Below are 23,416 nucleotides of genomic sequence, written 5' to 3' on the forward strand. Positions count from 1 at the left end.
TTTAATTGCTAGTCTGAGCAATTAATGGTTTATGTACAAAAATACAGTTGGTTTCACTGATGTTACAGTGGTACAACACTGGCATTAACAAATGGATACTTAGGCCTTCAGGTGGTAAGAACACGGTAGCTCTCTATTAATTCCAACTTTGCCACTAGAGCTTCTAGACAGGTCAGAAGAGGTGCAGGACGAGAGGTCAAACGCTTAACCGTTGATTACTGGAGGGAAGGCCCATGGGTTGCTGAAAAGCCAAATGGTTCAGAGACATTTTCAGGTTTTGGAAACATTGCCCGGAAGGCTTTTTTTAATTCTAACATTTTAATTGTTAACAAACTCCACTTCCTGTATTTTCACAATGCAATGCAGTTTAAAAAAATGTATCACTAGAAAGATACTAAAATATATAGGTAATAGCGAATTATCAAGCACTTATTACTGCTTTAATATAAAGAGGAATAAGAGTTATGCGGCTGTGCTAATTTTATGCTTCCTTCTGCAGATGAATGAAGATTTTTTGTCTTAAAACATTTGCATTCCCCCCCTTAAAGTAATTTTCAGTTTTGCTGGATACAGCACAATTGCATCTACTCTTTCAGCTGCCATGGGTTGTTGAAATTGAGCTATTGCCCAGCACCTGCTCTTAGTCAGACAGCTGAAATCAGAGGTTAGGGGAAAAAATAAAGATTTTATGTGATTGTAATGCAAGTCTCCTTTTAGCTTTGCTGCAGTCAGTGTTCAATTATGTTCTCTAACAATCTCCATTACTAGAGCCAGTGTTTTTCTGTTCCTCTCTGCATGCATTAACTTTCTTGTTCACACGTGACAGCCTTCTTAGCAAAGCAGAGGAGTCTTAAGAAGCATTTGCCCATAGATTTAATGAGTCTACATCTTTTTTGGCCTGTTGAAGATCCTAGTGTTCAAATCTATCTTCATTTTTAATGCTCCAAAGGAATATAACTGATAGAATAGAACTTAAATTATTTCTCACTAAAGGCCTGATAGGTCAAAACTAACCTGAAATTTCAGCTAGTCTATTGAATACAAAACACGCAGCACGTAACAACGAAGGGCTCCCATGCAGTTTTTTTCCTGTGTGTATCCTATTTTTACAAGCTCAGGATCCTTCTCGTTCAGAATTTTTGTAAGTTCACTGTGTAGCCCAGATGGTTAAGACTTCATCAGAAGCAGGAACCAAGGCCCTACGCCTGTAGGAAGAAAGTCACAAAGACTTTGCCCAGCAAGGCTCAGCAGCGAATGGGAAGGAAGTAGCTGGAGTGAACAGCTACTGGGAACGCAGGAGGGGGAGCCTTGCTTTTGAAGTAGGAGAGCGCAACAATACATGGACAGAGAGCTCCGAGACAGGGGCCAGAGGGTGAACAACACAGAAATTCAGGGTCTGGGACTTGGGGAAAAGGAAATCCAGAGCAGGAAGGACTGGAGATTATTAGAGGGAGGATTTGAAAAGCTTAGAGCAGAAGAGGTTTTATTATAATACAAATATATTATAATAAATTGACCTGGAAAAGAAAGGACGTGGATAAGGTGGAAAAGTTTATGCCTAAAAATTAACCTGTTAGAAGAGTGGAGATGATAGAAAACAGAGTGCTGTAAATTCTTGAAAATTTAATTAGGAGTCTCAAATATTTCTCTTCTCCTTCTTCCATTAAAGCTCCAGGTCCTGGAGTGACATGGCTGACTCTCAGTTTTCAGCAAGGGGAAAAAAATTCCATCTGTCATGCCTGCAGAGAAAACCTTGCACATTCAAACCCTAAAGACATAAACAGAATATAAACCAAAACATAACCTTTTATTTTTTAATAAATCTCATTATTTGAATGTAGTCTTATAGTTTTTAACATAAGATGTAACATTAGTGTAAACCTAGCAGCTGCTTTCTAAGCAGACAGCATAATGACATAATGACTGGCATGCTGGAGTTATGGGTAGCTCATTTAAACATGTCATATATTCATATATTCTGTGTCTGACAGATTAACCCCTTCCCCACGATGCAGAAGCATACTCAACGGTCAATTACCAGCATCCAATCACCCTATGCACGACTCTGTGCAAAAGAGCATGGCAATGATTGCTCCAATAATAGCGTACTCACAGCTAAGAAAGGTTCAGGCCACACACCAGGCCACAGCAAGTCCTCAGCCTGTCATAGATACTCCTCCATGCAGAGATCTATACAACAGTAAGACTTTTTGCACGCAGTTCCAAATCCCTGATCAACTATCCACATCTAATGCTTTGGGGTATATTATTAAAAACTAAATAAAGATTGAGGCTTTGCACCCAGCACTTTTCCTAGCTTTCTCATTTTTCAGTGCAACCTGACACTGAATTGTGACTCCAATTTTCCTAGCTTCCGTGTGCAAGAACAAACAAATAAAGATTCAAGCTGGAATTTTTCCACACATATGCAGAGTAATTATTCCCCCCAAATTCTCCTTATCTTTATCCTTGTGGATTTGAATGCATCCTTGAGAAATCTGTCCCTCATTCCATATTCATCGGAAGAGAGGACATAACAGTTACAATTAGCATACTCAAACCAAATTTACAGCCTTGTAGAGGTACCTACCCTACATCTAATGATTTACCGCTTTTCATTGATGCCACAACCGCCATTGATTTCTAACTTCCACTTTCCCAACATAGTAGATCAGAAACAAATGACAGATATGCCAGATCAGTCAGAAGCGCTGTTGTAACTGCCAACAAAGCCTTTGGCTGATTCAACCATTTCATAATCATCTTACATTTCAGTGCACCGAGTCTCAGCCAAAAAGCCTTCATCTCTCTGTCTCAGTCCCTACCACAAAAGAGCAAAATCTGAAGACCTGGAACTATAATGCCGTTATCAACAGTGATATAGAAAGCATGCAAATTCATACTTCTCTGCTAATAGCCCCACTCTGAAGAGAGACAAAAGGCAATTTTGGGGGATGCTAAATGAAGTAGCCGTGAAAATGGATGAAGTTTCTATTTATTCTACTACTTGGGGAAAGTGTAAAGAACGGAAATCTACAATAAAATTTACACATCCGTTCCTGCAGTTTTCAAAGCTCTCCAGACATATCAGTAAACACTCACAGTCAATTCTGTAAGAATCTATACAGATTTTAAAAGCTGCACGAACTCTGAATATTCATCCATTTGCAAGATATTTCTGATGTTTTGTCATACTGTTTCCTTTTAGTAACATAAAATTTAAAAAAGAACTGATGAAACGCTTTGTATTTAAGAGATTTCTTACAGAAAGACCTACTAATTCCTTTCCTCAACATTAATGCCCTCTTGAGAAACATTGCTTACTCCAAGGAAAGCTACATTAGTTCCTCAGTAGCTTTTATTAGGCAGCACGTTCAAGTTACAGGTTGTAACCTGCTCAACTCAGAACATATCCAGAATGTTTGCATCTATACATGAGTAACTATAAAAACAAGTCCTAGGAATATTAGTGAACTCTGCCTCACAAAAATCACTTTTTAGCAGGTATATGTTGTGAAGGAGACAATGAAGTGACCTGCGCAGTGCCCAATAGATCTGAAGCACACGCCGTACATCAATCTAAAAGACTGTATGACCTTGGTTTAATCCTCATTGTAAAGCCTTGCTTCTGAGATTCCTTGCCGCTCCTGCTGGAGCTGCAGTTCCACCATCGCTGCCTTCTGTAGCCGGATGAAACGCGAGCCGCACATGGGCACGTGCAGTTTATCTGCTGTTTTGCGACCATTGCCTAAAGGAATGTGACTTCAAATTTCAGGGTCCTGTGGCTGTCAGGGCAATTTATCCTGCTCACATTAGAAAAGGGGCGCTTCTCACTCACAGAAATCTTGCTTTATTTGAGGAAGAAATGAAATGCGTGAATAAAAAGAGCGCTCTATTTCTCCTTAGCTGGTAAATACAGGATTTAACCTAATAAACACTTCTCTAGGGTAAGGACATCATACTCTGTTGTTGTTTTGGATTTTTTTTAAATCCACAGGGTTTCTCTTCCCCTCTCTTTCTCGCGTATTCAAGATGAGAGAAGCTTCAGTGAGCACAGCTACCAGTATTCCAATTTATTCAGCAGCAACCCCTGTGGACTGCTAACTGCAGACTGTGATTCTGCTTGGATTACAAGATGTAGATAAGTAATTCCATCCTTAATCTATCACTGTCAATGCCAGTAAGGGAACAAATTTTACCTGTGAGAACTCAGGCAGGGGAAAAGATTGAGACTAGGAAAAAAAAGCGTGGGGCAAAAGGACAGCAGAAATAGAGAGGACCCAAGTCCACTAAGAGCTCTATGTGCAAGTGCATGCAGAGGTAAGTAGGAAATGAGGGAATGGGACGAAGGACCAGGGTGCTAATAGAAAAGCAGTGAACAGAAGGAGAAAGGAGATAGCCAGATTCCAAGCAGAATTTTTCAATAGCAATGAAAATCTCACTTCCAACATAATCTATGCCTTCTATTACACTGATCCCAGTGTAAAATAGTAGAGATGTTTGAGACCTCAGTAAATGCTGATGGATACCACTACATTACAGCCACGATCAATAAATCTCAAGTACATCATAATGGAGCCTCAAAGCCTTCGCATACAGACCTGTCAGTAAACTGGGACAATATTACAAATAGACAACAAAGGATAATGCAAAGATTGCAAAAATGGAACAACACAGAGACAAGTGAATTTCTTGGAGGATGGAGCGGAAGGCAGAAAAGATGAAAAAGGAGGTAAGCTATTTAGACCTCAGTGATGGGAACATCAATAACCGCACACCTGTTTTATGTGATGGAGGATTCAGGAATGGAAGACAAAACAGTGAAAGCAATGATCAGACCTGGGATTAATTTTTCTTTTCCTTTTTAAAGGAACCCCTAGTAGTCACTCCATCATTATACTTCACCACAGTCATCATCTAATTAAAGTCTCTCCCCACTCAGGCTGGAGAAGTCCCCTGTCCTGGTTTCGGCAGGGATAGAGTTAATTTCCTTCCTAGTAGCTGGTACAGTGCTGTGTTTTGGATTTAGGATGAGAACAATGTTGATAACACACCCATGTTTTAGTTGTTGCTAAGCAGTGCTTACACTAGTCAAGGACTTTCAGCTTCCCGTGTTCCACCGACTGAGAAGGCTGGAGGTGCACAAGAAGCTGGGAGGGGGCACAGCCAGGACAGCTGGCCCAAACTGGCCAAAGGGACATTCCATACCGTGTGACGTCATGCTCAGTACATGAACTGGGGGAAAGCTGGCCGGGGGGGCCGCTGCTCGGGGACTGGCTGGGCATCGGTCAGCGGGTGGTGAGCAATTGCACTGTGCATCACTTGCTTTGTGTATTATTTTATTCTATTTCAATTATTAAACTGTTTTTATCTCAACCCAAGAGTTTTCTCACTTTCACTCTTCTGATTCTGTCCCCCATCCCACCGGGGGGGGGGAGGGGGGGAGTGAGCAAGTGGCTGTGTGGTGCTCAGTTGCCGACTGGGTTAAACCACGACAACCCCTTCATATTTTTTTCACAGAAACAATGGGGTCTATGCACATAGAAAAGACTCCTTTGATTTTGTTATAGGTACTTATTATTTTTTTGTTATTTGTTTGTCTATCTAGATGTCTGGCAGATAGGTCATGGAGTCCCAAACATGTAAAACGGGTCATTGATACTAGAAAAGACCAAAAAAGCTGCCTTCTAAGCAGGCACTACCTTGAGGTTAAAATAAAACTCGGAAAAATGTATTTGCAACCAAGCCTACTCTTGGAATGTCCAATCTTATAACCCAAATACAGATACATTATTGATTATTCTCTTCTTCCCAAGCTTACTTAGTGCTTTTCATAGTAAGCAGATTCTGTGCTTCACAGTAAACAATGTAATGTGTAGCCCAGCAAAGTTTATACCCTGAAAAGGTATTGTTTGTTATTGATGACATACTTTCTAGCAGTGTAAGATCTTTCAGAGGTTGGAAGGAGGGGAAAAACCAGGAAGCTTCACAGTCAGCTTTTTCAGCTCTAACCCAAACCCATTAAGTTTGACTTGGACTGCTTAAGGAAGACAGAAGATCAGTTTAAAGATTAAGAATAGGGCATAGAAATAGTTTAAGAGTAGTCAAGAGAGATCTTAGTAAAAATATTTGAAAAAGAAGAAAAACAATAATTAAAAGAACCAACCTACTGCAGTGTGAAAGATTACAATAACAAAGAGGGAAAAAAGGAACAAAATTCTGAGATACTAAGAAGAAAGCAACTAAGAAATTGGTGAGCAAGAAGAGAACTCTCTCTTGGTGAACAGTAACACAGTCAAAAGCAAGAAAAAGCATGAACTAGAGGAAAGGATAACAGATCAGATGTCGACCCAGGTTGAGAAGAAACAGTGCTCAACCTCCACATTGGACACACAGGCCTCATGAACGGTTTAAACACGCTGACCCAAACCCCAACCAACACCGTGAAATTCAGGAGATTTGTGGCCCACTTATAAGCAGAGAACAAAGCGGGGGGCAGACAGGGGCAGGGCAGTTCCAATTCCCGCTCCGATTTGACTCCAGCTCTGAGCCCCGAGGGAAAAGTGACCCAAATCACGGGACTCCCGCAGCCGGTGACAGGACACAGCCCCCCCCCCGGCCCTCTCCTGGGGTGGACCCCACACCTCCTGCCCCACGGCCGGCCCCGCTCCTCAGCCTGCATGACAGACGGCCCCCTGCCGCTAACGGCCGAGAGCGCGAGCGAGACACGCCCCCCCGCCGTTAACCGCCCGCGCGTGCGCAGAGCAGCCCGCCCGGGGCGGGTGAGTGGAATAGCGCGTCCCCGCTCCGGAGGACAGGAGAGCCCGAGGGGGGGGGGGGAACGGAGCGTCCGACCACGCGCATGCGCCGGAAGGCACTCAGCCAGGCGTGAGAGTGAGGGCGCTTCTGCACGGAAGATGCCATTCCGTGCGGTCGTGGGCAGGAAATGGAGGCTTCTATCCCTCACTCTCGCTTGTCTTTTCCCTCCTTGGTGCTGCCGCGCCCCTATTACATGGTTCTTTGCCCTTAACTTTATTATTATTTGGCCCGTAACTTTTATTATTTTCTGCCCTGTCCCCAGTGGGTTAATTTCGACTACGTGGTACGGTCCCCTGTGTTCTACCCAATAACAAACCGGCTCCTGACAACGTACTTAGTTGCTGGGCGGAAACCACTCCGTTATTCCCGTAACACCACGGCGCCGTCCGCTGAGCGCGCTGCCCCGCCTTAGATACTAGGAGGGGCGGGGAGTCGGGTTTGAATGACAGGATGCTTAGTGGGCGGGAAAAGACAAGGGAACCAATAACAACTCCGGGTAGCATTGATGAGCAGAGCTCACAGCCAACCGAGCTGGGCGGGCGGTCGCTCCCTGAAGGAGGTGGGGCGTTCGGTTGCTAGGGCCGCGCTGTTGCTAGGGCCGCGACAGAGCGCGGTGGCGGCAGCCGCTGCCCTCCTGGCCCGCCGCCGCTTTCCCCCCCACCCCGGGCCGGGGCAATGGTGAAGCTCGCTGCCAAGTGCCTCCTGGCAGGTGAGTCCGGCCCGTCCGGTCCCATCCGCCCCCCTGGCGGTAGGGGCCTAGAGCGGGCTCCGTGGGGTGGGGCGAGGCCAGCAGCGGGGCGGCGCAGGGACGCCCGGGCCCCCTCAGCGAGGGGGGAGCCCCGGACGGGTGGTGGCGGGCCGCGGCGGCAGGCGGCCTGGCTTCTCTCAGCCCCTCGTCGGTCGCCCGGTCGGCAGAAAGGTGGGGAAAGAGGCGACGAGAGAGCGGTGGGGACCTCGGCTCCCTCGGGACGGGAACGGTGGGAATCACGTTTATTGTTACCTACCCCGTATCCTCTCCCTCTTACGACATGCGGAGAATCAAGAGCTGTGTTCAGGGAGGGTGTGAAGCGTAGTCGGACCAGCTGAAATGCAAGGGCAGGATCTGAAAAAAAGAAAGAAGAAAAAAAAAAGAGTATTTCTACAGTGTGGAAAGGTGGGCTGAGGATGGGGGAAGTGTGAAGGGAGCAGGATAGACAGCCGAGTCCTGCCTCTTGTGGGAGGCTCCCTTTGTGCTGGAGGAAAAATTCATGTCAGAAATTGGGATGATTCTGAGAGTGTGGTGGAAAGGTAGAGCCTTAGCAAAGAGCAGAAGGACGAAGCATGTGCACTTCACAGAGGCGTCTTTTTCCCCAAGCAAACTGGAGGTTAACCTGAAAAAAAAAGTGAGGTGAAGACACCAGTTTATTTAGTCAGGATGGATTATGGAGGTGTTGAAAGTAAGTACAGCTGACTGTTAACACTGCAGGAAGAAAACTTTTTCTTTTTTTTCCCCTCCCTCTCCGTTGAAGCTCTGTGCAGCCTCAGCCAGAAGCACAAATCCATAAAACCTTTGTGTGCAGACAACTCCAGGTTTAACTCTTTGCTCCAAACCTGTTTTCTTTCATCCAGAATAAAGTGTTTGCCTTTTTTTAGCCTCAGAAGCAGCTAACCATCAACTCGCACAAAGCCAGGTGTGATCTTTGGCAAATGCAAAAGAATTAATCTCCCTCATGCCTTTGTTGATAGTTACCATGGACAGCATGAGTATCTTGCCTGTTTTTTAGATTTGAAACTTACGCATCATTTTCAATTTAGAAGTTTCCCAGGTCCTAATACGTAGGCTTTGCTCAAGTCTTTCAAGTTTTGTTGTTTAGTGTTACCAAAGGCCAATTCCATGACCATTTTAAATTCACATAGGTTTTCTTTGGATGATCCAGTTATGTGCTTAATCCTAATTGGGTCTGGAGCTGCCTTTTCAATTCTGTTCACAACACAAACAACAGGAACGTCCTGCCCCATATGTAGTGCTCCTAAGTGCTATAATAATATCCATGTATTATTAAAAATAATAAATTAATGAAGCAGACCAGCCAAAATAACTTCTCTCTTGCAGAAGAGACCAATATAGTGAAAGAGACATAAGAGATGAATAACTGCAACAACCTAAAGGGAACAAGAAAATGCAATTACATAGGTAGGAGCAAAAACATCAGAGATGGAACAGGGAACTCTTGTGTACCTAAGGAAATGGTTATGAAGAATAGAGTGGCTCACAGTATTGAGAGCTGCTCCAAGGTCAAAGAGAACAACAGGGGAAAAGGGCTTTTATTAGCAAAAGAGAGACTATTAACTTGACAATAGAAAGCAATTCCTGTGTTATCTCAAGGGTAATTTACAGACACAGAGTAAAAGATATTGTTGTTTGAGCTTACTATGGAGACACTACGAAAAGGTTTTCATTGTAGAAAGACAGTTGGTAGTAGCAGGCGTTTTAGAGACACACTACAGATTCTGGCAGAATAACAGAAATATGGATAGAATAAATACTGTGGGATGCAGTACTGGCAGATGAGACCAAACTAAATGAAAAGGGCAAGGAAACTTATTTTGAGAAAGTGTAGTGATGTAATGGGCTAAGAGGATGGCAAAGAATAAGAAGAGGGAAAGAACAACTGGGGCTGTCAAACTGAAGAAAGGCAACACATTAGTTAAGAATTTGCACCGGATGATGCCTGTGCAGTTTGGAGCAATGTATGCTTCTCTATCTCATTTTACGAAGACAGATCTAATTGTCTATTGAAATACAGAATAGCTTCCACTCAGAACAGAGTGTTGTCTTCAGCACAAGCTTGAACTGATCAGGGAACAAACAAGCTGACTTACCAGATTTTCCTGTCTAAATATTATGAGCCCAACTCATCCCAAAGTAAGCAAGCATGCTAAAAATGTTTAAACAAGAACTACATTTGGTTAATGCATCTAGGAGCAATTGTCACTATCCAAAACACCCTTCCTCCTCTATAATACTATGTGAGCAGATAGCTTTCCCAATTTCCTTCAAAACACCATCTAGGAAGCTGTATTAGGATCAAGATATACCCCTTTCTGGGTTTATTTATTAACAACATAACATAAAAGACTTGTATTCCAGGCTTGGCTGTCATGAGTGTTTCTCTAAGGGTAAAGCTAGAATCACTGAGGTATTTAATTCCTGGTTCCTGTCCTTTGAACTATCAAGGCTAGTGAGACAGTATGTGAAGAGAGGATAAGCCCTTTGGGAACATTAAGTTAAGGCTTTGTTTTGCAAGGATTATGATATTTTTCATGGAGTGATATGGGCATATGTGAATTCTGCAGTTCTCTGCCATTGCTTTGGATCTTACAGAGTTTTGTAATAGCAGGCCAAAGCAGGCAGCTGCCAGGTTTGTCTGAAGTGTTGTGCAAGCCATACCAGAAAGCCTTGGCTCTAGAAGAGCAAAAACTAAATCCCCTTGGTTTTCCTTCCATATAGGGATGAATCAGCAGGTTCTTTCTCTCCAGCCAAGTGATATTTGCTTCTGTTATGCCCAGGGTGCAACTAATGAGCCACCAGCAGCATTGAGTCAGCAATAGTTGCTCTCTTAGCAGGGTCAGCAAGAAGAGTTTGTGGAGGAATGTTACAAGCTTAAGCGACTTTGTAGTATATAAATGACCTGTCTCTTCCCTAGACTCAGTATATAATGAGGATTTGAATCTGGGGAAATGGGTAATCTAAGGAGAGGAAATAGTCTCCTATGCAGCCCAGTCTCCCTTATCACATTGTGTTTTTCTCTACATGATAACATGTCTGGGAAATTTTAATTCTTAGGTAAAGGCTATAGGGTAGACATGAATTTTAAACAAACAGCCGTTCCACCCTCATCTGGGGGCCCTTGACTGTCATTCATAGTGCAGAAATCTGATGTCAGCACCAGTATGCATAATGGCAATATTCATTTCCTCACGTGGGTATTACCTTTTAGATTGTTTTGTGCTTCTTGTGACAGTTATCTTGCCTGTATTCAGAGTTATAGCATCCAAGCTCTTATGACATGTGAGAGTAACAGAACTGAGGGAAAATAAGATTCTCTAAGATGAAACAAAAATCTTTTATGTTTTCGGTTTTGCAGGAGATCCAGCTGTGGGGAAGAGTGCTTTAGCCCAGATGTTCCGCAATGATGGGGCTCATTTTCAGAAGAACTACACACTTGTAAGCATACAACAGGCTCAAACTGCTACCCAACATTTTTCTAAGTTGCATGAGAAAACTAAGAAGGTCTAGAACAAAATAAATAATATCATTTTAAGTTGAGGCATTCAAGGTGGGGTCTTACAGGGTTTTCTTTCTCTTACACCCTAGATTCTGAAAATAAACCAATTAATATTCTATAAGTCTTTACATTATGTGGGTGCTGGTTTTGAAACTTAATGCAGAGTTATTTAGTTAATTTTATAGTTTTCCTGCTGAACCAATGTTTTCACAGGCTTTTGTGGTGTTAGAGAGTTTCCCCCTTTAGGGAGTGCTCTATGAAAAAGCATTGCTGAAGGAGAAAGCTTTTAACTCCAACTATTAAATGTGCGTGTGGACAGTGCTCTTATCACTATGCAAACATGAAGATGTGCTGCATAGCCCCAAGATAATTATAATCTACAGAAGCTGTTCCCAGATGAAGAGGATACAGTTTGCAGTCTTTCAGTGTGAGAATCAATGGTGATGACTAATCAGAAGCAGGATAAAAATAAAAGTAAATATAAGTAAAGTAAAAAAAGGAAAATATGAGTGTGGAGAAAAAAACCCCTAAAATATGTTTATTCATTGAAATAAAGATGGAAACCAGAAGTTAAGGATAGAAATAGAACAAACAAACAAGCTACAAAGCAGAATGAGATAAAAGGTAGAAGAGGCACAAATAACCTCAGTCCCATATGTTAGCTGATCACATGGTTGGTGCAAAATGCTCTAAGGCGTGCTTTAGAGCAGCAACGTGATAGTGAACGTAGCCCTGCAGATTTCAGCTAATACCGTTAGTTGTATATAAGCAAATCTCTGGACGTTGGTTGTTCTCCATCTTTTTCCCCCATCAGAGCAAATCTACGTGGCTTTGACATGTAGGTGGGAGTATGTTACCAGAGCTATGAGGAGTTCCCAGCAGTCTATGTTTGATGGGGTTGTAATGATGCACAAGAATTGCCTCAATCCAATGCATAGTTGGTATGCAGTCGGACAGGCTCTTAAAAACTCTTCTGATCCTTGTTTTCATGATTCTTCTTGACAGACAACGGGCATAGAATTGTTGGTGAAGGCTGTATCAGTTCCAGAGACAAGCGATAGTGTGGTGAGTTTTTCTGTGACATAAATTGGGTCAGAAACAGACATCTAGAGCTCAAACCTCACTTCAGTCTCATTCTGGTGGAAGATCGCCCTGCATGTTCATAAGGCCATTAAGATGCATTAAGGAAATGAGGCTGATCATGTACAATTGCTGATACTCCAGGGTTAGTTTAATCTTAAAAATGTAAGTTTTACATACTTGTAGCCAACATGACATCTTAAACCAAAGCTGTTGCCAGCTTTGTTAGGATTCTGTTCTGTCCTTTAGGGCACTCAGGTTTAGTTCATGTTTCTTAGAGCTACGGGAGCTGGAACTTATCTGTTATTTTTCCTTAATGCCCTATACTCCCACTAGTGGAATGTGGACCACGTGTATAATTTTGTATAATAGTGCAGGTTACTGTCCCGCTCCACATATTCTGCTTCCAGTAGGGATGGAAACCAGACTTGGGACCTTGGAGGTAACCCTTTTATTGGTTTACATGAAAAATAGCTATTTCTGTTCTCATACTATCTGAACTGGAGTATTCTCAGTGCGGGGAACTTGTCCCTTAGGGACACGACACTGCTGTACTCAACAAAATGCAGGAGTTACAAGTTCCAGTATTTACTTTCAAGACCTTGCCCTACACTGCATTTTCCTGGCAAGAGCCTTCTTTCTGCTTCTGCTTTCAGGAATTCTTCATTTTTGACTCTGCAGGAAAAGATCTATTTTCTGAAATGCTGGAGAAACTGGTAAGTCTTATGTAACAGTCCTCTTCTTCCAAAGAAGTGCTTTTGCTTTGAAGATCTGAACTCCCCAGTCTGGCAGATGTAGCAAACTTTGTCTTTGGTGTAAATGGGAGCAATCACCTCAGTTGCCAGTGCATCCTGTTCTACCTCTCTAAAACTTGTAAAGGTACTAGAAGAAATACTTTGCAGAGGAAGGCAGGCAGACAGTCATTCAGTTTTCTTACAAAAGAAATAGGGATGTTTAACTGAGAATCGCTGTTTGCTGTTGGTTAAAGTTATTTTTATTACTTAGAAAAACATCTATTTTGCTGCTACTCCAACAGTGGGATTTTTTTGTGTTATAGTGATGTGTTTGATCCAACAGGACTCATTCTTGTCCTTGAGCATAATACTGCCCTTGATTTTTTTCTTCATGCACTTGTGTCCTTACAACTGTACAACAGTTCTCATTGCGTTATCTCATTTTGAGATGTAGGATCAATTAATTGGTGTGAGGTTTCATAAGATGGCTAAGTCAACCTAATGGTTCACTGCTTTACAAGAGGCAATTCCACTTTTGCCCTTGCACTAGGTCTGGTTTGCAAGGGACCCCTCTAGAAGCTGGCTCAGCTTCTCAAACCAGAAGAAAACCTTTCTACTTCTTTCTCTAGGATTAATTTTGCACTGATTCAGCATGAAGAATCAGATTCCCCAGGGATCAGATGAGTGTCAGAGCTGATACAAGAAAAGGAGCAGGACTGTGCAGACAGGAATGGGGAAAGAGAGCAAGACCACCTCTTCCAGTGCCAGCTATCCATTTAGTCAGCTCAACTGAAATGTGAAACCTCAGCCAGGGCATAGGATTCCTGTATGTTAGGCTTTTTATTTTTGTCTTAGCATCTGTGTTGGCCGTGTTTACAGACTGTCTGTTGACCACATCAGTTTCATTAGAGCTGACAATGTTCCTTCGTGCTGTGCAGTGGGAGCAACCCAATGTCCTGTGCCTTGTGTATGATGTCACTAATGAGCAATCTTTCAACAACTGTGCCAAGTGGTTGGAGAAGCTGAGGGCTCAAGCAGTTGGAGTGCACATCCCAAGTAAGACATGGGTGAGATTCTTGTTATCTGCTCCCCTCTTGTATGACAGCAGTTGTTCCCGTTGAGATGTGGCATAGAGCGTTTATTTTAAGCCAGGCGCAGGCATGGCTTCCTCCAACTCATTTGCTTTTATCACAAAGCAGATAAGGCATAAATATGTTTCCTCTGTGGAACCTTTTCTAGGTAGTTGTAGACTGTTCTCCACGCCTCCAACTTTTTCAGCTACTTCTACAAATGTTCCAGTGTTTATTGCTAGTAAGTCTGCATTTCTGGGTGGTTGTTTTTCCTTTGTTTCATCGTTTTTTTTCTGTAGGTGTCTTAGTGGGGAATAAAACAGACCTGGTTGGTCGTCGAGTTGTGGAGCAGAAACAAGCACAGGAATGGGCTGAGAAACATGGCCTGGAATACTGTGAGATATCAGTGGTGAGTATCTGCTCCTTTCACCATCTGTGGAAATGGGTGTTGGTAAAGTTACGTTCTCTTTCAGGTAAAGAAAGATAATTGGGGGCGCTCTTCCACTTGTTCATCATCTAACTCACCCTCAGTTTTAATCTGTCTTTTGTGAAGCAGTTAGAACAGAAATAGTCAAATGCTTATTCCATCTGTCATTCACAACGTTCTTTTTTCTTTACAGAAGGAGATGAAGAATTTTGAGGCCCCTTTCCACATCCTGGCAAAGTCATTCCACCAACTGTACAAAGAGAAAGTGGAAACTTTTCACTCACTAGCTTGAGGGCCGTGACTGGGATGACTTATTTACCCTCTAAGCTTCTTCTAGTGCCCAGAATCCTGCAGGATGGAATACCAAGAGAAGAAAACAGATGAGCTATTTGCTTCTTCATGGTCATCTTCTGGTAATTCAAAATAAACTAGAAATAAGCAATGGAAGGACACTCTTCTGAAATTGCTACCTCAGCATTCCTTTCATGTCCTCTAACTTGATTCTCTGCTCGCTGAAAGTCTGCTAGGTTGGAGGAGGCGGGGAGTAAAAGGGGAGGGCAGAATGGAAATTGCCAGCTCTTTGCTTTGATACCGTCTTGTCTCTTGTCTGAACAGACTTCCTGCTGCTACAAGCAAGGATTTAGAGGTTTGGAGAAGGAGAGAGGAAGCTGACAGGATGTTTTTCAACTTAAGCAACCCAGCCTTGATACATACGTTGCAGGGCAGGACTGATTTGGCCCTGCCACTTGAAAAGAGTTTTCAGTAGGAGGCCTATGCCCTAAAATCAACACATGGAGACTGAGATGTGTGGGGACCGAGCTGGATTTAGGTGTGTTTCTAGGAGTGCCCAGAGTTTGAGGCCTGTTTTAACAGTGTTACCCTTATCAGTTGTAGGACTGATATGCTGATGACTAATATGTGTTTCTGACTGCTAGAATCTGGTTCTTTTCTTCAACGTGGCTCACTTTCACTGCCTGGTAGGAACTGTCTTGCATCTGTACTGCTGTCACTTGGTAACGCAGTGCCCTCTGCTGGTCCCAGGTCACAAGATTTCTCGAGAAGCTACCTCTCTTGAAGCGAGCAGGACTTCTTACAGGCACATCCAAATTGGCTTATCTGCAAAATGGGGTCAGATAGCAATTCTAGGGACGAGACCAAAATTTTAAACCAATCATCTTTCCTCCTTCATGCATTTGTCATCTTACGTGGTTTTGTGTCATTTTTCTTTTTGTCAGCTGAACTTGGCAATACCATGTTCTCATTAGGTTCAGTTCTCAATCCCTTACTAGAATCAGAGTCCTCTTTGTTGTTAAACTTTCCCTGCTTAAGTTTGGATTAAAGACCGTGATTCTGATGTCGCTAGTGGAAACAGGACTCAGGAAATGAAAGACAACCTGGCTAAGTTACTCTGACTCAGCCATGTCTGGCTGGAAGTTTTGTATCAGGAAGGGTAAAAGCCTAGAGAGAACTGCTCTTTTGTGTGGAGTACTGATGTTGCATGTGTGAGAGTCTATCTGCTAACGCAGTGTGTGAAAGCATCCATGGTAAGGTACTGCCTCGTAACTGAGCCTAACACCGAGGATTCAAAACTGTAACCTTTCTCTTCTCCCAGATTATGTTAGCCTCCCTTGGGCAAGGGAAGCTGAATTTTGTAGAGAGTAAGCCCTGAGTGATTTTTCAGACAGGCTTTTCAGGAATCTGTGTTTCAAGACTTTTATACGTGCATTTTATAGCCATTTTTATGCCCAATGCTAGGAAAAGTACATTGGACTGAACATAAGAAATATGGCTGCAGATGTTGTAGCTGAGTTTATGAAGCACTCCAAGAATCTGGAGAAGCAGCTGGGCTTATTTCACTGGCAACAGTGTGTTGATGCTGGGAATTAGCTAGGGAGCATGAATACCAGCTAAAGAGGTTAAGTAGGAGCTCAGCCCACACGAAAAGAAAATGAATAGGTTCTTTTGCTAGAAGCCACCTCAAAAAATGACAGAACCAGCTGGGAAAGTTCTTGCTTCCTCCAAAGAAGGAAGGACTCCTCCATGGGCTTAGGGTAACTAGAAGACTCACTCTTTTTTGAATTGGATTAGCATTACTGTCATTTTTATCTTACATGGCTTGTCTTGTTAATTCTGGGGGGGTGTCTGTTGATTTACATGGGCCAAGTAGAGTCTTGCCTGCAGGTGCTAGTACGTCTGACTATTAAGAATAAAAGTTATTTTGGATGCTGTGCTGATCTAGTTAAAGAACTAAAGAAGGTTTGTTTTGATTTGGCAGCTCATTTCCCCCTGGTTCTACTGATGATATGATTACAACACAAGACGGATATTTTTTCATATTGAAAACAGCATGCCAGGTGTGTATGCCACCTGTGACGTGGTATATAGGGGGGGTGAACGCCTTGGGAATGGGTGATAAAGTGAATCCTATGCAATCTTTAACCAGGGAGTTCAATCTCTCTGCACCAGAAGGACCTCCCATAACTTCAAATAAACAGTCTAAATGCAACCAGTAAGATGAAGATTGGTGAACGCTGTTTTATTAAATGTATGCAAAAGCTGGAGGATCTCATTAAGGGAATGCTTGCAGTTGTGATTTGTGATTTATAGGGAAGCTGCTTTTGAGAGGTTAGTGAAGAAAAATGCATCCCATGCAGGGAAAGATATATTGCCTGAGAGAGGAAATGTATGATCTAATTAGCTAGCAGTAGGGATTCACCCACTGCCCCTTTCCCTCTTTCCACAGGCTGTGACTAGAATTAGAAAAGAGGTTGTGTCTAAAGCATGTTGCCCAACTTGCTTTTTACAGGACTATTTCAAGCACTAATGTAGACACAATTTAATGGCTTTCAAAATGGTATGTTTGACAATAATCATCTCAGTCCTTCTGAATGCATTTTAAAAGCATAATAAATTGTCCTTCCTGGCTAATGTGCTATATAATACCAGCATGATGCAGGTGATGCTTGTTGCTATTTTCCTAGCTTATTTGTGACCCTGGTTATAGAGGATAGTAGTGAAGAGTGGGTAGAGAACATGGGAGCCAGATACAGGACGGCTGTGGAAAACAGTTTTGTGTCTGTGTGAGGGAGTTTAGGGTAGTGAGTAGATGAGCTAGACAAGCAGGATGAGTAAGAGTCTGGAGCCATTATTAAGTTTCTCTTACTGTGTTTAGTAACTGTTGCGGTCATATCTGTAAGGTGAGGATGCACGTTTGCTGCTTATAGCCTTAGCATCACTCTGAATTACAGACACTGTGGAGAACAGTGGGAGGAAGGCAGAAAGCCTGTCTGCTGACCAGGAAGCTTGTTGTCTTCTTACAGCTCCCCTACTTTGTCCAACTGTGCAGTGCTGCAGGTGCTCAGCATGGGTGTTTACAACCCAGAAGAGACCCAGCTCAACCAGAACTGAAATTTCAAAAGAAGGGGGAGGAAACAAACAGGCCTTTAACCGTTTTTAAGAGATACATAGTCCTTTTTCCTGCTTGCTTCTTTGATTAGACAAAAAACTTTCCTCCTTGGAGTCCCTCCTTCTTACCTTTCCTTTGGTCCTCATGGTTCTGCTGCACAGAAGCCCTGTTATACTTGTGCCCTGCTTTACTTAGCTTGATACATCACTAGCTGATTTTTTTTTATCCTTCTAATTTCTGCATTATCTATTCCCAAGGCTGCAAGACATTTCTTCTTAGAGAGATTAATAGACGAAAGAAAACAAAAGTGGAATTTTTAGTCAAATTGTCTTTGAAGAAAGAACCTTAAGAAGCTGACTGACATTCTGAAATTTTACTGGAAATTCGTTTGTGTAGAGTTGTCACATTAAAGATGCTTTAATGGTTTTGTTTTGTCTTGCCAGACATATTCTACTGTGGAGTGAAATGCAGGATGTAAAATTCCAGAAAGATCAGGTTTTATTGTGGGACTTAATAAGAGTTTCAAAGCTGATCATCCTGTGATAAGACCTGTTCAGTCTTAACAATGGAGTGGTCACTGCTGTTTGTAATAAAGCATTAAATATACTGAAATGGGGCTGTCAGAACAGCTTCTTCTAGAGATTTATTCATTTTAGAGACTTAAAACTTTAGAAAGGACATCTTTCAGAAAACTGATCTGATAAATGACACCATTTGGACCAGGGTTATTTCTGATACAACTTCAGTGACTTAAAGGGCTGGATTTAGTCTTTTATGCCAGTTGAGTCCCCTGGGTAAGCTTCATTTCTTTACCCGCTATACATCTTGGACCGATCTGACCTGATAGCAAAAGACACATGATGTTGTTGAAAATGAAATACTGCCTTGGGGCAGAAGGATAAACTGTGTGGCCTCCTGAGGTCCTCCCAGCAATACTTTCTGTAATTCCATTAGATTAAGTGGGGAAAGAAGTAGCATGGAAAGCACAAAACAGGCTAAGTCATAAACTAGCAATTAAACTGGGAGTTGGGCTGGGCTACAGCAGAAAACGTACAATCTATCCCAATTAAGAGCTGTATCTCAAGAGAAACCAGGAGCCTGACGCAGGTGCTGACAGCAGGGAAAACACTGCATTTCTGTTCTGTAGGCAGCAACTGCTTTCTACTGGTGCTTACGCAGATCCATGGGGGTCCATACCCCGCTCAAGACTGCTCTGCTTTTAATAATTACCGTATCTATGATGTTCAGGTGGCAACTGCTTGCAGTTATCTCATCTGCCTGTATAAAGCCAGCAGTGTGATGGCAGATTATCTGCTAGTAGCAGGAAGACATTCCTGTTCTTGACACCATCCATGATGGGACCCCTCTCTCCCCATGCATTCTCAGTCCTTCTTTTCCTATCTCATATCCGCTTCTTGATGGAGAATATCCACCTCTGCTTGTTCTTTACAAGATGGAAAAATTACTTGCTGATGGTACTCCATGGAAGCTGGGGCTAAGGGACTTCTAGGACCTTCTGCAGCAGAGGTGCAGTCTGAGCAGGAGCTCTTCAAGAGCCACGTTGGCCCCTGCAATGTCTCTCTTAGCCTACGGGCACATCATCTCTCTGCTTCTCGCATCCTATTTCCTCCTCCTGCTGTCATCTTGCCTTGAGAACAATGTCTTCTGTGCCGGTTGCCCTTGGCTCTGTTGACCCGGAACAACAATGCTTGGGGGAGGGAGAAAGAAGAGAGCTACTCAACCTCTAGTCTTTTCAGGGCTCTCTAGGTGTTGTGACTCCCTGTTGAAATCACCTGAGAGATGGGGATGTTGCTCAGTCTAGAGTGTAATTTCCTGGCAGGAGACCCCCAGCTGAGTCCTGGCAGCCTCATCCTGGCTCTTCAGAGCTTGCCGCAGTGTAACTTTCACAGGCACTGGCTGTTCTCATTCTGACTTGGAGTTTTGTTTTGGGTTTTGGGGTTTTTTTACTCCTTGGGGGTCTTTCTCTCATTCTTCTGTCACAGCTTCACATATTTCCTCCCCTAGAGCTGTTTGTCAAGAGAAGCCTAGAATTGCTCTCTTTCCTGGTCTCTGAGATCAAATCCAAATCTGGCAATGTTTAAAAGGGAAATGTGACAGACCCTACATGTCAAGCTGGGGTCAGGGATGGGGTCAGTTTGATGAGTTTCCCTCCAGCCAGATATGCATCAATTGGAGAAACGTGGAGCCTGTAATCTTTCTGCACAAGTACTGGAAAAATACATAATATGAGGACTTTGAGTTAGGGACTGTGAGCAGAGTAGGTATATAGGCAGAACTGATCAGCTGCTGTGTCCCAAACAGGGGAAATGCAGGAGCAGTAGGGGTATAGGAGTACGTAGGAAAGAGTGGGGTTCATATCCCTTCATAAAGAGCTCAAAGTATTTGCTGAGGCAGAGTGGGAGGGTGGGAATTAGGGGTGGGAAGACCTAAGGCTTTTCCTGGCTTGTAGAATGATGTATAGAAATAAAGTGGGAGGAAAAGTAATTTTTGCATGAGCCATTGAGGGAAAATGAGGATACAGAGTAGAGCTGGATGACACTGCAGGTGGGAGGGCAGGTGGTAAGAACAAATAACTGAACAGAGATTTTCAGGGCCAAGGTCAGTTCGGGGAATTCAGAGCCATGATGAGTAAGGTCAGTGGTAACCATCAGTTTAGGTTCAAGATGTAGAGCCTGCATTAGAGCAAGGCAGGATGAGTTAAAGTCTGCATGACAGGGTTGATGCTGGGGTTTAATAGGGCAATAGCGAGAATCCAGAACGATAAGCCTAGGAGTAGTGTGGGGAGGTAAGAACAGCATGCTGTGATGCTGTGAGGAGCAGTGGCTGGAGTCAGCGTATCCAGGTGAGACCAGAAAAAATAGAGTAGGTAAGCAAAGGACACTATCAGACTAAAAGGGTGGAAGAGTGTGAAGAGATGTTGGAAATTCAGACTGAGTACAGTTCTTCCGAGGGGATTTCTAAGTGGAGGGAAATAGACGCCTACAATTGTTACCCACACATCTTTGTATCATTTAAAACACAAATTAGCTCCAGTGCTATCTCTATTTCCTTTTGCCAGAAAGTGGGGTGATCTATTTGCTTAAACCTCTTTTTTCTTTTTTGAGGTGGGAGGGAACAACACATAAACTTATGCCTAATTGTGCTGCAGCGTCCTGAATACATTACGTTCATCCATTTAGGGGATGGAAAGAGAACCTGCACCTCACCCGACCAAGCGGAAGTGCCCACTGCAACTTGAGCATTGACACCTCACAACAAAAACTTCATGATCAGTTCATACGGCGGAAGACCTCCCCAGAATATCAATATTTAACCTCAAAAAATAGAAAAATGCAATGTGTGTGAGGTCAATGTAGAGCAGATGGAAATCACTTTGTTCAGGAATAAAATTACCTACAATAAAAAATGCCTTCAGCTCTGCATGGGAGGAATCTCTCTTCTGTATTGGTTTCCCTTCTCTGCTTTTGCTGATTTGTTCTGATTCCTGTGAAGCGTCACTTTCTCTCAGTCTAACAGTTGTGCGCGGCCATTGTGTGCTGCTTCTAGGACTTTGTTTTTCTGATGTTTTGGTGGCTTCAGTTTGGGGACTGCGAAACTGGAAGGTTTGAAATTCAGGTTGCAGTTGAAGCATCAGGCATAAAATCAGCTCGTAAGGACAGCAGAACAGAGTATCTAGGAAAGACGTCTTGCAGGGTTAAGATAATGCTTTTCAGTGCTATTGTCAGCAGAGAGAGATCAGGCTGCAAGGAATGTGAAAACGTTAGATGGGGAAGGAACGCTGGTGGGTTTGGAAATGGGTGACAAGTGTGGGTTTCTTGTAACAGGTAAATGCAGAGGAAAGGATGCTGCAGGTCTCTGGATGCAGATGTCTGGGGAGGTAGTGGAGGAGGGAAAGGAGCATTCTTGGACAATGTCACTGTATTGGGTTTGTGTGGCAAGGTTTTGGTAGCGGGGAGGCTACAGGGGTGGCTTCTGTGAGAAGATGCCAGAAGCTTCCCCCGTGTCCGACAGAGCCGGTTCCAGCTAGCTCCAAGACAGACCCGCCACTGGCCAAGGCCGAGCCCATCAGCGACGGTGGTAGCACCTCTGTGATAAGATATTTAAGAAAGGGTAAAAACTGCTGCACAACAGCAGCTGGGAGAGAGGAGTGAGAATATGTGAAACAACTCTGCAGACACCAAGTGAAGAAGGAGGGGGAGGAGGTGCTCCAGGCGCTGGAGCAGAGATTCCCCTGCAGCCCCTGGTGAAGACCATGGTAAGGCAGGCTGTCCCCCTGCAGCCCATGGAGGTCCATGGTGGAGCAGATATCCACCTGCAGCCTGTGGAGGACCCCACGCTGGAGCAGGTGGATGCACCCAAAGGAGGCTGTGACCCCGTGGGAAGCCCGCGCTGGAGCAGGCTCCTGGCAGGACCTGTGGCCCTGTGGAGAGGAGCCCACGCTGGAGCAGGTTTGCTGGCAGGACTTGTGACCCCGTGGGGGACCCCCGCTGGAGCAGTCTCTTCCTGAAGGACTGCATGCCGTGGAAAGCACCCACGCTAGAGCAGTCTGTGAAGAACTGCAGCCCGTGGGAAGGACCCACGTTGGAGAAGTTCGTGGAGAACTGACTCCCATGGGAGGGACTCCACACTGGAGCAGGGGAAGAATGTGAGGAGTCCTCCCCCTGAGGAGTAAGGAGCAGCAGAGACAATGTGTGATGAACTGATGGCAACCGCCATTCCCTGTCCCCCTGTACTGCTGGGGGGAGGAGGTAGAGAAAATCAGGAGTGAATTTGAGCCTGGGAAGAAGGGAGGGGTGGGGGAAAGGTGTTAAGACTTGGTTTTATTTCTCATTATCCTACTCTGATTTGATCAGTACTAAATTAAACTAATTTTCCCAAGTCGAGTCTGTTTTGCTTGTGACGGTAATTAGTGAATGATGTCCCCCTGTCCTTATCTCAACCCACGAGCCTTTTGTTATATTTTCTTTCCCCTGTCCAGCTGAGGAGGCGAGTGATAGAGCGGCTTGGTGGGCACCTGGCGTCCAGCCAGGGTCAGCCCACCACAGTCATGAAATTGGGTAAGGGCAGGAGGACAGTTCTGGTATGAGCAAAAGCAGAGTAACGCAGACTCTGTCCTCTAGTTTCTGCACCTATTGAGACCTGGGGATATTTCCCTTAAGTGGACTAAGTCTCTGCTGTTGATGGCCCTCCCAGCTAAGACTGCCAGTAGGGTGGCTTTCCCTCTTCACCGAGACAGAAGTGATCACTGGATGCTGTCTCGGTCCACAACCGTTTTGACATCTGATTCCTCTACACTGTCCATGCCTCTTGCCTTTTTCCTCCTAACTCTCTGCACATGGAGGTCTTGTAACTATACGTCCCCACAACTACACCTCCCATGCTAACAGCCCTCCCCATTACCTTAAGACTGCTTACATCCCCCCCATGTACTTTTCTTTGTGCGGTTATAAGCTGCTGTCAGAAAAAAACCCACTGGTCTTTCTACCCACTACCACCTTCTCCTACCCCTCTCCTCTCCATCTGGTACGAGGGTAGAGCTTGTGCCTTGTTCAGCTGGCTAGTTCTGGCACGGAACTGGACTGGTATAGGAG

The 23,416-nt window shown here is 43.9% G+C and overlaps 1 protein-coding gene across 4 annotated transcripts; it reads left to right on the forward strand.

The window, feature by feature from the left end:
- The first annotated feature begins 7,438 nt into the window (after positions 1 to 7,438).
- Positions 7,439 to 22,098, forward strand: IFT27 (intraflagellar transport 27). Of its 4 annotated transcripts, none has more exons than XR_012995409.1 (8): positions 7,439 to 7,528; positions 10,947 to 11,026; positions 12,093 to 12,152; positions 12,824 to 12,883; positions 13,840 to 13,957; positions 14,271 to 14,380; positions 14,592 to 14,811; positions 21,005 to 22,098. XR_012995409.1 is itself a non-coding variant. In XM_076338409.1 (7 exons), exons 1-7 carry the CDS (start codon positions 7,495 to 7,497, stop codon positions 14,688 to 14,690), a joined length of 561 nt encoding a protein of 186 aa, XP_076194524.1. In that variant the 5' UTR covers positions 7,439 to 7,494; the 3' UTR covers positions 14,691 to 14,867. The 4 variants fall into 4 exon arrangements, 1 of the variants encoding a protein (XP_076194524.1); XR_012995408.1 differs by lacking the exon at positions 21,005 to 22,098 and adding an exon at positions 15,014 to 20,204; XR_012995407.1 differs by lacking the exon at positions 21,005 to 22,098 and adding an exon at positions 16,674 to 20,204.
- The last annotated feature ends 1,318 nt before the right edge of the window (positions 22,099 to 23,416 follow it).

Source organism: Aptenodytes patagonicus, chromosome 1 (assembly GCF_965638725.1).
Source record: "Aptenodytes patagonicus chromosome 1, bAptPat1.pri.cur, whole genome shotgun sequence".
NCBI lineage: Eukaryota > Metazoa > Chordata > Aves > Sphenisciformes > Spheniscidae > Aptenodytes > Aptenodytes patagonicus.

Excerpts from the sequence above, each read along its gene's own strand:
- IFT27 (XM_076338409.1), top strand. The coding sequence starts at position 7,495 with ATGGTGAAGCTCGCTGCCAAGTGCCTCCTGGCAG. Across the intron at positions 7,529-10,946 it reads TGCCAAGTGCCTCCTGGCAG|GAGATCCAGCTGTGGGGAAG; the intron begins GTGAGTCCGGCC and ends TCGGTTTTGCAG. Across the intron at positions 13,958-14,270 it reads AGTTGGAGTGCACATCCCAA|GTGTCTTAGTGGGGAATAAA; the intron begins GTAAGACATGGG and ends TTTTTTCTGTAG.